This window comes from Lampetra planeri, chromosome 19 (assembly GCF_965212315.1).
Source record: "Lampetra planeri chromosome 19, kcLamPlan1.2.h2, whole genome shotgun sequence".
In the NCBI taxonomy this organism is placed as follows: Eukaryota; Metazoa; Chordata; class Hyperoartia; order Petromyzontiformes; family Petromyzontidae; genus Lampetra; species Lampetra planeri.
This window is the reverse complement of record NC_136125.1, coordinates 10,572,962-10,585,969: the sequence shown is the minus strand read 5'-3', so window position 1 is coordinate 10,585,969 and position 13,008 is coordinate 10,572,962. Positions and strand designations below refer to the sequence as shown.

Here is a 13,008-nt window from a genome sequence, read left to right as displayed (position 1 = left end):
GTCGTCTTGACCCTTCTCATAAAATCCTTGCTCTCCGTGCTTGCAGCAAGAGGATCTGACGACACTTGGCAAGATTGTGCTGTCCCTCTCGTGCAACTCCATGGTCGGGGTGCAGCGGGATAACATTTCCAAGGCGATGGAGCTCGTCACCCACAACTACTCCACAGATCTCAAGAACCTCATCATGTGAGGACCAACACTCTCAGCCATTGCATCGATTCGATGTTTTTCTTTCTGCTTTATTCTCCCGTTATGGTTTGGCAGCCATGGCCCGTAGCAGCATGCATGGTGAATGCCGCTGGATAGAAACATGCACTTCTTGGTCCTCCTGTATTTACTCCGATGAGAGGTCTATTCGATGTTTGCGCAAGCTTTTTACCAAAACAATATAAAAATTGTGTATGTTGGTCGTAGTGCTGTTGATTTAAAATGTTCAAGTCCACGAAACAGAAATGTAAGGAGGAGAGAAAATGCCGCCAAGAAAAGCCGCTTGTCAAAAATAATTGGTAAAGACCGCCGGTCCGATAAGGTTCTTGGCCATCTTTTCCATTGCGCCTATGGCTTGGGCTTTTTGAAAACGTTTGCAAATTATCCAGGAGCCGTGTTGGCAAAGAAATTGCTTCAAGGTTCAATGTACACACGGGCAAGTCAAGCTGCCGTTGTGAAGCTTACATAACTGCCGCAGTATAAATGCACACATACCTCCTTTGTGCACATTTATCACAATTCCATGCTGTTCATTTATACAGGGCTAACGGCTGTGCTTAAAACAGTCCAGGCGGAACATGCACAAAAAGTCTTAAAGATTGTTTTGATGGGCTTTTATACCCCAGGATTAGTAGCCACTGAAAGTGTGTTTTTTTGCGTGCGCTGCACGGTGGTTATTTTCACGGCGCACCCTGCAGGCACCCGGGATGACGTCGCTGTGGGTTTGAACTTGCAAGAGCTCACGTTTCGCTCTTTACCTTTCATCCTCTCCGCTACCCCTGCAGTTACCTGCTGTCCAATCAGACGCGCCTCCGCAGCGTGAATGACATCATGCCGATGATCGGAGCACGGTTTTACACTCAATTGGACGCAGCGCAGATGAGGAGCGACATCATCGAGGAAGAGCTTGCCAAGGTATTGTGTCCGCAGTGTCGTATTCTTCTACACCTCCTTTCTGCCGCTTATTAAGTTCTGGAAGTGTCTTCTTGGTTCTTTCGGTAAAGTCACGTAGAAGGGAAATACGCTGCCAAGCATAGCAGTGTTCATTGGAGCGCTGTCTTTCCGACAGCTCTGTTTCTTCACCTGAGGACGGCTGCTTGTGGTGTGGCCGAAAGGTCGTTAGAATTTTATTTTGAATTTTTATTATTTTATTAGTTCCCTTCTACGTGACTTTACCGAATGAACCAAGAAGATGAATTCCTGCAGTCACGAAAGCTTTAAATCGAAAAAATTCTGGAAGTGTGTTTTGTTTCCACCAGGGGGCATCACCAGCCTGCTTTATCCCACCATGTATGCGGCACTGCCGTGAAAAGTTCAAAGTCTGTTTTTAATGACGCGTGAGTTTGGCCCCAGAGCATGCCAAACTTAATCCCACACAATATATATGCAGTGCAATTTTATTTCTAAAGGAAGTTATAAATTAACTAATAATGGATATGTATATAAAGAAAGTGTACAGCATCTTAATTCATCACTATTATCATCAGCCATGATTAATCCACTGCTGGATGGTCCTACAATGCAACAATCCACGTAGCACCAACACACGAGCTGATTTCATCGCTCCATCCTTATTCTCACCCACCAGCCTTCATCCCTTCTAGAAAAGCGTCCTACCCAAGTTCGCTTAAGTTTCTTAGCGTTTAAAACAATGTCTTTAACCAACGTATGTTTTCTAATTCATGTATTCCTCTTTCTGCCTCGGTGTAATTGCACCCATGTACCTCTTTGTTACGTCCCATTTAAAGTTTTTGTTTATTTGATTAACACTGTTGAATGCCGTCGCCTCGCTTCACATTTACTCTTGCGTGTATGCAGTACATGTGTTTGTATTTACGCTTTGCGGGAGCATTTGCCGTGATGTTTCGGAGCACAGGATGTGTTCAACAGATTTAGGAAGCGGCCCTTTGGTGGGCAGACATACTCTCTTGCGCCGCGCGTCTCCCCGTGGCCAGCGGGTTTCTAAGCCAAGCTTTTCCTGTTGTTGGCCATTGCAGGAAGTGCAGAACGGACGGCTCTTCAGGCTGCTGTGTAAGCTTGGGACCATCAACGAGCGGCCTGAGTAAGACATGCCCCTGCACCCATTGGGGACCTGCCCTCTCTGTGCGGTTTTTCCAGCTTGACTTTGTCTGGCAAGGCTCGCTCATAATAAATCTGCCCTCCTCAACATTCCGTGAAGCGGGACTAAAAGGGCGGCTGTATTTTAGTTTCATGCATTCGCCACGTTAGCTGTGTTTTTTTTTTGTTTCCCGCGGTACGGATCGGCATAGCTTGTTAATGCAATCGTGTTAAGTACCGTACTGGAAGCGGCCAAAAGCAACCCACCTCTACAACAGTCCCCATTGACTACCGGGCACTAAAGAATCAAAGAGTTTGGCTCGATATAATGTATGTGCTTTGAACAACAAGGCAAACATGTAGTTCAAGCTGGGACAAGGTCCAGGAACTCACGTAATGAGCTTTTTATAAAGTTAACCTTGAGCGTTGTTTACAATGCTAATCTATCCTCTCATGTACATACAGTGATGTGTACAGTATTAATATTACATGTAGTGGACAAAAACTCGCTTCCGAAGTTTGTTACTCTTGTTTATGCTAATTAATCGTCCGACTTTGCAATAAAAGACACATTTGAGAGAGAAAAAAATCCCAAAGCAAATTTACGTACCTTAAAAATAATGACAGTCAGTTGCTGCATCCTTTACATTGGGATTTCCCGCATAAATGGAACAGCTGTCCCACCAGATGTGTGCCGCTTCATGAACTTGAATGTGTGTGTTTTTACTCTGTTCCATTGCGTGACATTATTTTTCATGTCCCGTGTGTCCAAGGTTCCAGAAGGACACCACCTGGTCAGAGACGGGCGATCGCTACCTCCTGAAGCTCTTCCGTGACCACTTATTCCACCAGGTGTCCGAGATGGGGGCTCCCTGGGTGGACATCGCTCACATAGTGCAGTGTGTCAACAAGGTGACTTCATCTGCACTCTGCCACGCATCAACATTTACCTTCTTGGTTCTTTCGGTAAAGTCACGTAGAATGGAAATAATAAAATAATAAAATAAAACATTATAAAATAATTCTCACGACCTTTCGGCCACAACGCAAGCAGCCATCATCAGGTGAAGACCAGGTCTGTCGGGGAGACCAGGTCTGTCGGGGAGACCTGGTCTTCACCTGAGGACGGCTGCTTGCGTTGTGGCCGAAACGTCGTGAGAATTATTTTATTATGTTTTATTTTATTATTTTATTATTTCTATTCTACGTGACTTTACCGAAAGAACCAAGAAGATGAATCCCTGCAGTCACGAAAGCTTTAAATCGAAAATCAACATTTACGTCGCTGTTTCTGTGTCGGTCCATTGTTTTATTTGAGAGTATTCGGACAATAGTGTGAGGACATGTAGACTGAGAAGGAAAAATACAATTTTGCTTTCAGAGTTTTGGCTCGATGGCCTTCTTTGTGGCTAATTCAGCTAAATATAGATCATCCTTAATTGCTGTAGTGTTTTTTTGTAAAGCAGAAAAATATGCACCCTGGTGTTTTTTGTCTTGTGATGCTGGATTATGTTTTCAGACGTATTGAATTTAATCCGGGGAATATCCATTGTCAGCTGATGAGTACAATTTCCTAGCAAGGTTGAAACAATTACAATTAAAGTTGAAAGCTCAAAGAATGTGACTAATACTAAAACATAAACCGCATGAAACTTTGTAACTTTTTGGCGATGGAATTATTCGTGGAACAGTTTGGAAATTAGCACCGAGTGTGTGCGTCAGTTTAAGCTCATCCGATAGTTCATAGTGTTTCTTACCATTGTCGTGGCAAAACATAAGGATCCCACGACACTAACTTTTCCAGTCATGTCAGCTGTTCCGAAAGCTTTCCTTAACTGAAACAGCATGTGTAACATATATTCCTTGGAAAATGGCCCTAGAAAACCCACATTTGTATTTTTTTTTTAAATAAGACCAATTGTGTAACTTAGAGATCAGTATTGAATTTACTTGGACGTTAGACAGCACAACCTTTATTCATGAATGGAGCTTTGAAAGTATAATTGTACATACTTTATAACGTGTCTTTTTCTTAAGGTATGTTTACAGTCGAAATTGATAGAAACATTTTCTGCGTTGGTAAATCAGTGCACAAGTGCCTAAATTTAAATCGCTATCAGCGATAATTTTCAATTACGGGAACCACTTGACCGGTATTTTACGCATTGGGCGAGTGAGACACATTGGTACTAATGTCAGGGAATAAGATGCCCAGCTCGTATTGTGTATTTGCATCACATTACAGATGCACTGAAGCTATGTTCGGTCTGGATTTGTTGCTGGAACAGCTGCTGGCCAGAAAATGTCGAGCACAAGCCGGCTCGCTCTTAAAATTAGTCATGCTTTGCCTCTCCGGTGAATTTCTGCCAAGGCCTTCAACTTGGCACATCACTGAATCATTACCAGCATTGCGACGTTTAGACAGACGCATTTGTTATATTTTGAATAAAATGTACGTGCTGTTATTGAAATCGTTTTGTTGTTTGCTCAGGAACACAGCTTTTTTTGTCCTCCGATGCGTTTTTGGGTTTTGCCGCGCGTGTATTTTTGCGGCATGATGTCCAACATCGTGCTGGGAGCTGCTTATTGATAGCAAGCGAAAAACAAAGAAATGTGACTGTCAGCCATCGTTCTGAGCAATACACGACGCAACCTCCAACACATCGGAGATCTTTACGGCACAGCTGCAAACACCACGCCGTACTTATTCTTGGTTCTTTCGGTAAAGTCACGTAGAAGGGAAATAATAAAATAATAAAAATAAAACAAGATAAAATTCTCACGACGTTTCGGCCACAAGACGCTGTCTTTCCGACAGCACTGTTCTTCACCTGAGGACGGCTGCTTGCGTTGTGGCCGAAACGTCGTGAGAATTTTATCTTATGTTTTATTTGTATTACTTTATTATTTCCCTTCTACGTGACTTTACCGAAAGAACCAAGAATATGAATCCATGCAGTCACGAAAGCTTTAAATCGAAATAAAACCACGCCGTACTCTTTAAACACCACGCCGTAGTAGCGCTGTTATTTCCTTCACGCACAACCCCTTTTCCTGCGCCTTGTGACTCGAGTGAAGTGCTTTAAACGGTGTGCCATACCGTAATCACTTCGGAGGCGGGCACAACTCGGGATGCTGCGTGAAATATATCTAGCTCGACTCTTGTAATCCCTGCTTGTCTTCTCTCTGGAGAGCTCATCCCAACAATGAGATCAGGCTGAATTCAGACACAGCCTGCCAAAATTGGCAATTGTCCTGCTGTGTGTCTTGCAGAGTATCTGTTTTCCTTCATGCTGCACGGGTGGGGGGGGGGGTTTAATTCTGTTTTTGTCTAATAGCGCGGGGAATAGTTTAATTTCTGATTAAAAGCATCAAGGAATCCGATATGCTTTTTTAGTGTCCATTTCACGTACCATACAAAACACAGAATTAGTAGTTTGGAATATTTTAATCAACTGACCGTGGCTTTCATAAGATGACGTTTGTTTTTATTCATCCCGTTTCATAACACGCCACTTATAGAAGAGGTATTATTAACTAAAAAAATCATTGGAAAGTGAATAGTAAAATGCAGTGTATGTACAAAACTCATTCCACTATTTATTCAGGCATGCTACTATTTTGTATCATGGTGATTTGAGATTAATGGCCATAACTGCTGACATGTCAGTAAAAGCTTGCCATGGACTATGAACTGACTGACGTTATTTTAAATACACCTTCATGGCATTACCATGGCATTGCATGGTGAAACGGTAGGCAGGGACTGAAAGCCAGAAACAGTTGTGGGTGAGAAATACTTGAGATTTTCGGGTTCCATTCTGAGAAGACTCCCACCACTTCTAGTAATGAGATGTTAGTACCTGTGGACATATGATAAACACTTGTCTTGGGGGCTCCATTGCAACGTCTAAACACATAGTTCAACGCCCACATATTTGTTTGAACTAAACGTCACTAAGGTATATCTCATTAATTCTCAACCTCCTCGCCATGAACCCAGGCTATGAAAAGGAAGAGGCGTGATGTTAAAGTTCTTAATTTGTTTCAGTGTTCAGCGATAAGCAAAGAGAACAGTTTGCCAAACAATATATTATATTGAGATTTTCAATTGCATTTACATTTTGACGTGAAAATGAACACAGTTTGAACTGAACCAACTCAAACATCAACACTTGGCACGAAAAAAATGAATTCTCATTGTACTTGCATGAGCACCATTTATCAATTGAGATTTCGAAGAGAGGTAATGGTCTGATAAGGGAGTATTTATATTGCAGATGCTCGAGGCTAATGGAATGCCTTCCTGTGTGCTTTTTCCTTATCATTGCCCTGATACCCCCCCCCCCCCCACGTGCCGTCTGGGACATCAGCTTGACGCAGGGACTCCAGAGAAGCTGAGCCTGGTCTCCCGCGACGAGAAGAGTGTTTTGGTCGTCACCTACGCCGACTTGAAGCGCTGCTTTGATAACGCCTTCTCGGAACTGCTGGCTGCCTCTAATGGTCAGTTATAGCAGCAGCCCTGAGTCGGTTCTGGACCGCAAAGTGCGGACAAGTCAACCGGGAAGAACCCAGACCCCTACAAGGCTTTTCACAGCAGAACACTGTATGGCGATTGACGTTGCACTACAGCTTTTATTGGCGCTCGTGGTCTCTTTCTCCTCGCGTGATGAAGCCGACCGAAGCAAACCCGAAATAGAGGAACGTAACTTTTTTTTTTACGTGAACTTTTCCACTTTTTTCCTACGACGGCACCTCTGCCACTGGCTTCACCCTCTCTTGATGGACATTTTAAATTTTAGGTCGGATATTTTGCAGCTTGCAGCTGCTTCGCAACAAACGAGTATTAGCTTTCAATTGTGAGACGACATCAAGGACACGTGCATCATGGCACTACGTTGAATGTAGCCTGAGAACATGCTTTTATAGCAAGTGTCCAATTTCCTTGGGCTAGAAAACAAGACGACGTCTCTCAAAGTTTGAGTAGCGGCACTGATAATGCTACTTAATGAAGATTTCCAATATCCAGACGTTTTCAAAGTTGCGGTCAAAAATGATGGTCCTTCGTTTATTTTGTGGATTTGTAGGGGGAATGTTTAGAGGCACATGTTTTTGTTCATTGTTTGGGTCACGGGTGGGTGGTTGCGGGGTGGGGGGGGGGGTAGAATTTACATGCGGAGCAACTGTTGTAAGTTTCATGTTTTTATTGTCTTAAAAACAAACTTTGTATGAAGTCTTTGATAGCGTACACAGAAAGAAGTATTTTTCATCTTTGTTAAATTGTTTGAGAATTGGTAAAGCCGGCATCACTGTCCAACATACAATGGCAGCTTTTAATGCAAAATCATTTTTGCGCGGTTGCTTTTGTCGAGTCCATGGAGACGTTTATAGTTTAGGCAATTTGCCATTAAGATTTTGACCATTACTTTTAAATGTTTGGACATGACCAATGGATTTCTGATTTTCATACCAGAATGGGCATTTGGTGACCACTTGCATCATGCCGTGAAAAAAAGTTGTTTCAGCGCTGTTCCATATCGTCTTGTAGCCAATTTTTGTCCAAGCATGCGGTGCCTTCTTAGCATCAACGATAAATGGAAATGAAATCTGATATTTATCAATATTTACAAATCGCCAGTTTAAAAAAAAGTAACAACAAAATAGTTGGGCTCAAGGCTGTGATCATGTACACAACCTTAAAAGTATTTTTTTTGTAATTTACCACAATTTCAGGTAAATGTGTTTTCAGAGGCGGTGAGGTTATTCCATTCGTTGTAGCGATGTGAAGGCTGAAACTTGCTTTGTGCCCTTGGTGAATACAGGAAAACTGCTGTTAATAGTCACGTGAGTTTTTTTTCTTCCGAAAATCACTGTGTGAGCCTTAGCAACCAAAGCTCACCCAACACAACATTTTCATCAGGTAAAAGAAAGTTGCAAAGAGTAAATACATTTAGTTTTCCCTTTGACTTTTCTGCCAACCCCGTTGCATGTTTTCTGCAAGGATAATGTTCATTTTACTGCAATGACTGGAGATTAAATGATCCGCTCGGCTTAGAACTGTGCAAACGGGTTTACTTTATTGAACGACCTTCGAAGGTGAAACTTCGTATGATGCACGCGGTGCAATTTGAACGCCGCCAGTTTAAATGTGAACGGCAACACCTTGGAGAATGCCCTACGGTCTGCAGTATTGTTCACATTTCCCAGATTATGCCATTCACACATTCACATAACGAGTGAAATGAAGCTGCCATAACGTTGATATGATTAGTGCGTGGAAGTGCGCGAATGCTACTTTTTAGATTGATTCCCTGGCTCCATTTAAACCATTCACGAGTGGAGAGGAAACGGTGTTGTTTATTTGTTAAGATGGGCAATAATACAGAAGCCTTAAAGCGGTGATACTGAAAAGCCCTTAATTTCTTAAAGCTTCTGCTTTGCCTATTATTAAAGCAAAAAAAAAGTAATTACCATGAAAAAAATATTGAAAGAAAAGGCCCGTTTTTGTACTCTGAAGGCATACAATAAGAGGAGAGAATGGTAATCGCGAGAAAAAAAGCATTTGGTGCGAGTTTTAGGCCAGGTGTGTGATGACCACTGGATTGCACCGTATGTTTGTGTTGCAAGTTTTTTTAAGGTGCCAGAGGGTTTGCGATAGATTGGAAGTCAGAAGAATATTACATTTGGGGATGTAAAATAAAAATGTTAAGCACTAACAAAAGCAAGATGTAAGAGTACATAAAACAAATATTAACGTCTTTGAAAAAAAGTGTCTTCTTGCGGCCTTAATGATATGCATTTTTATTGTACATTTCCAATGTAGTAGTCTGTTGTGAAACCTTTTGTGCGACGAAAACATGATGCCGTGTGCAGCCAACATTGAAAATGTGCACCATCTTGTCAGAAGGAAGGAGCGCGAGCCGGTCTTTTTCGAGGGAGTACTGAAATGTATATTTTTTGTTGCTTTCAAAAAATGTGGGGGATAATTGGAGGAGCTGTCCAACGTGTTTGCGAAACTTTTCGCACAACCACCTGGCCTGCAATGTTTTGTTTGCCCCCCTCCACCCCGAGAGGGAAACATTTAGGATTTTTGCAGCCTCTTCAAATTTGTTTTGTAAGTTTTCATCTTCGAGAAGGGATAATTGTAAGTATTTTATAGATAAGGCTTAAAAAAAAATAGAAAAAAACATTTTGGTATTCTGTGGTAATTGGTTTTATTTCATGTTATTTTTTTAAAATTGTAAACCATTTTGACTTGTCAATGGGATTTTTAAGGGTTTAAAGGTTGGTCTAAGGCAGTGTTGGTTTGGCAGACAAAAAATTGGACATTCGTCAAATTTCTATTCTTTGCTCAAGACACTTGTCATTGTCAGCATCCTGTTTGAGCTTGGGATGATTTGCCATCTTTGGGAACTATGCACAAAACATAGCTTTGGAACTTGTTTCACTACTTAACAGATAACAGTGTATTTTTTTAGTGTTGCCGTTTTTCTAAACCCCTCTGAGCCCCGAGATGGCACATTGTCCAATTGCAATTGCTGGTATAGTCCGATTAACATGATGTTACAATTGAGTCGGGAAATAATAAAACAGAAAATCTACAAATTACCCTTTTTCTTTTAATCGATGTTGACAGAATGGACATCTCGCATACCTGTTGCAGTACTTCACAGGGTCTGGGTTTGCCAAGTGCAAGTACTGGTACTCTGTAGGCTAATGTAAAGTTTGGGTGTTGAATTTATCCCAGTTAGAGTTGATGGGGATGTTGCATGCATTGTGTTTGCAGTGGCTTGCCACGAACAAATGTTGCTGCTTTCAAATTTGCCTCTATCCAGGGACATTGGAAATCCACGAAAGCGCTGCGTTCATGATGGGGTTTTGTTCATATTTTTAAGCAGGCTTGTAAATTAAGAAATTGGAAATGCCACAAACTGAACATCGACTAAGGATCCATTCATTGGTTTGTTAAGTAGTTACAGCACCAATGGTAACTGCAAGTGTTTTATCCGTGGATTTCTAATGTCGTGTCCAGTCTTGTTTGGTCACCAAAGTCAGGTCTGGAGATAATGATATGCATTGCAATATTTAAATTTGCCATGTGGGATGGCGTGATCAATGAACCTCTCAAAATTTATAACATTTTAACATCATTTAAAATCCACCTACATGTAAACACTGTGCATGTGTTGTCAAAAGACTTGGGACAAACTGGTCAAACCAGTCACAGATTCCACCAATATTACATAAATCGCAGCAAACATGACCATTGTGTTTTGTATTGTTGGAGATTATACAATGCGGGCCTCTGTATTTAATGTTATTTAAGGCCTGCTTTGATGTTCATGTTTTCTTCGGGGATAATCAACAATGCATTGCATTTTCTCGATTCCTGCACCAGTCACTGCCTTGCCACTTGCAACCCTGATGTACAGTTTTGAGATGAAAACACTGTATTGCGCATCAGCAATATTTTAATAAAGAATACCTTGTGTGAAAATGTGTTTGCAGTGAGTGAATTTACATTAATACATTTCACTTGGATCATGTCAAGAAACACGAAGTAGTTTGAGAATTTACAAAGTCAGGTCTGTAGATAATGATATGCATTGGAATATTTTGGTGTCAAACGACTTGGGACAAACTGGTCAAAGGAGTCCAGAGTTGCGCCGTATAGCGCTGCGATGGAGTTTTTAGGGTTGCACCGCTTGTTGTGCATGATGTCCGACATTTTGCTCCATGTGTTGTGAGCTGCTTCAGTTCCTGAAACATTTTGGCTTGTGGCTACAACCCAAAAACACATCGAAGAGGAATTTTACAATTTCGTTTGGTCACACCACCGAACAAAGCTATCGTTTTTGCTGAACAGTGTGGTCGAAGGATCAATTTACAAGATGCTGCAGAAGCTACAGGAGAAAATTCACCTTTGGGAATGAGCCACGCGAGATGAAACGAGCAACGGCTTTGGGCAGTGAACTACGTTCCCATGCTGCTCGCCGACGATTCCCCGGCGTTAAATGGAGCCTCATGGTGGGTCGTCTGCTCTGCACTTCCCTTGCTGACACTTCCAACAACAGGAAAAGCTCTGCTAGGGAAGCTGCCAACCACTGGGAGGCCCAGGTCATGGGTCAACGTGCACAGCACAACACACTTCCTACCTTTGTTTACCTTCATATTCTATTGTTAAGCCGCTCGCGAACGCGCACGCACGCACGCGCGTCGTTTTGTTTTCATTAAACAGTGTGATGACATTTTCCCGGCGTGATATGAGAGTTAAAAAAAAAGTATTTCACTTTAAAGCATAAAAAACCCTTGAATAATGTTTTCTGCTTCGACGAATGTAGGTTTTGGGTCAGGATAGGGGCTATATCATGAAACATTCATGGAACATAGCCGTTCTTTTAAGCTCTTAATGTGGCATCGTGTCGGGATCATGTCCGTGGTGTTATGATTAGCAGTATTCTGGGACTTGCAATCCAGAGGTCGACGGTTCGATCTGATGCAGCAGTTGAACTGATATGGTCTCTGGCATTCCCGCACCAGGCCACCTTTGCCGTATAGATGACTCCAGTTAGCAGGCGGTGTGGTGGGGTAACCTGTGGTTACCCGTACCTCTTCCAAGATGTTTGGCCAGTGTGAAAGAGTAGACTAAACTACCCTCAATAGGGTCTATAGAGCAGTGGTTCTTAACCTTTGCTGCAGCCTTGCACCCCTTTGGTTCTCAATCGTAAAACAAATTATGTTCTTGGTTCTTTCGGTAAAGTCACGTAGAAGGAAAATAATAAAACAATAAAAATAAAATAAGAATTAGGGAAATAATAAAATAATTAAAATTTAACATAATAAAATATTTCTTATTTTATTCTTATTTTATTATGTTTTTTATTATTTTAATCAAAATAATTATTATTTTATTATGTTTTATTTTTATTAATTGCCTTTACGTGACTTTACCGAAAGAACCAAGAAGATGAATCCCTGCAGTCACAAAAGCTTTAAATCGAAATTTAAGCTATTTTTTTTTATAACATCGTAGGCAACACCCACTGAGTGCAACTGTGATTTGTCTTGTATGCCTTTTGTGTATTCATCACGAAAGGCAAAACGAGAAAACATGACTGACGTGGCTGAATCTTCAGAAGCCATGCAATGAAAATCCTCGACCTCTTCACGCGAAGCCGCCGTAGAGGCAAAGAACAGACTGTTGGGACATGCACAACACCACAGATGGTCGAGGTTGTGCTGTTTGGCGTGCCAATGAATTTTCAGGCTCTACCTCGTGTGCAGTTCAGTAGTTTGGAATTCTGCGCGACGTTTTGCTCCATCTACTTGGGAGCTTTTTCGGGAATTCCTCGGGTATCACCGCACCTCCGACTAGCACGGTTGGCTACGTGCGGTGCGAAAGAAGTTCAACGTATTTAAAACTTTTGTGACTGCAGGGATTCATCTTCTTGGTTCTTTCGGTAAAGTCACGTAGAAGGGAAATAATAAAATAATAAAAATAAAACATAATAAAAATAATTCTCACGACGTTTCGGCCACAACGCAAGCAGCCATCCTCAGGTGAAGAACAGGTCTGTCGGGAAGACAGCGTCATTCATTTCCCTTCTACGTGACTTTACCGAAAGAATCAAGAAGAAGTTCAACGTACACATCACGCCGAACAACAACACGCAAACGCCGCCTGAGAGTGCCTATGAAGGCCAGCACGACACACACGCAGCATCAACAATGGTTTGAGAGAGA

General features: G+C 41.9%; 1 protein-coding gene across 2 annotated transcripts in view; it reads left to right on the top strand.

The window, feature by feature from the left end:
• Nucleotides 1-10,762, top strand: part of PAN3 (poly(A) specific ribonuclease subunit PAN3) — a 31,743-nt gene extending 20,981 nt beyond the window's left edge. For both annotated transcript variants that reach the window (XM_078602979.1, XM_078602978.1), the window contains 5 exons: nt 47-186; nt 993-1,122; nt 2,205-2,269; nt 3,039-3,177; nt 6,639-10,762. In XM_078602979.1, the coding sequence (XP_078459105.1) occupies nt 47-186; nt 993-1,122; nt 2,205-2,269; nt 3,039-3,177; nt 6,639-6,779 (615 nt within the window). In that variant the 3' untranslated portion in view covers nt 6,780-10,762. The remainder of the gene's footprint in view (nt 1-46; nt 187-992; nt 1,123-2,204; nt 2,270-3,038; nt 3,178-6,638) is intronic.
• Nucleotides 10,763-13,008: the final 2,246 nt, after the last annotated feature.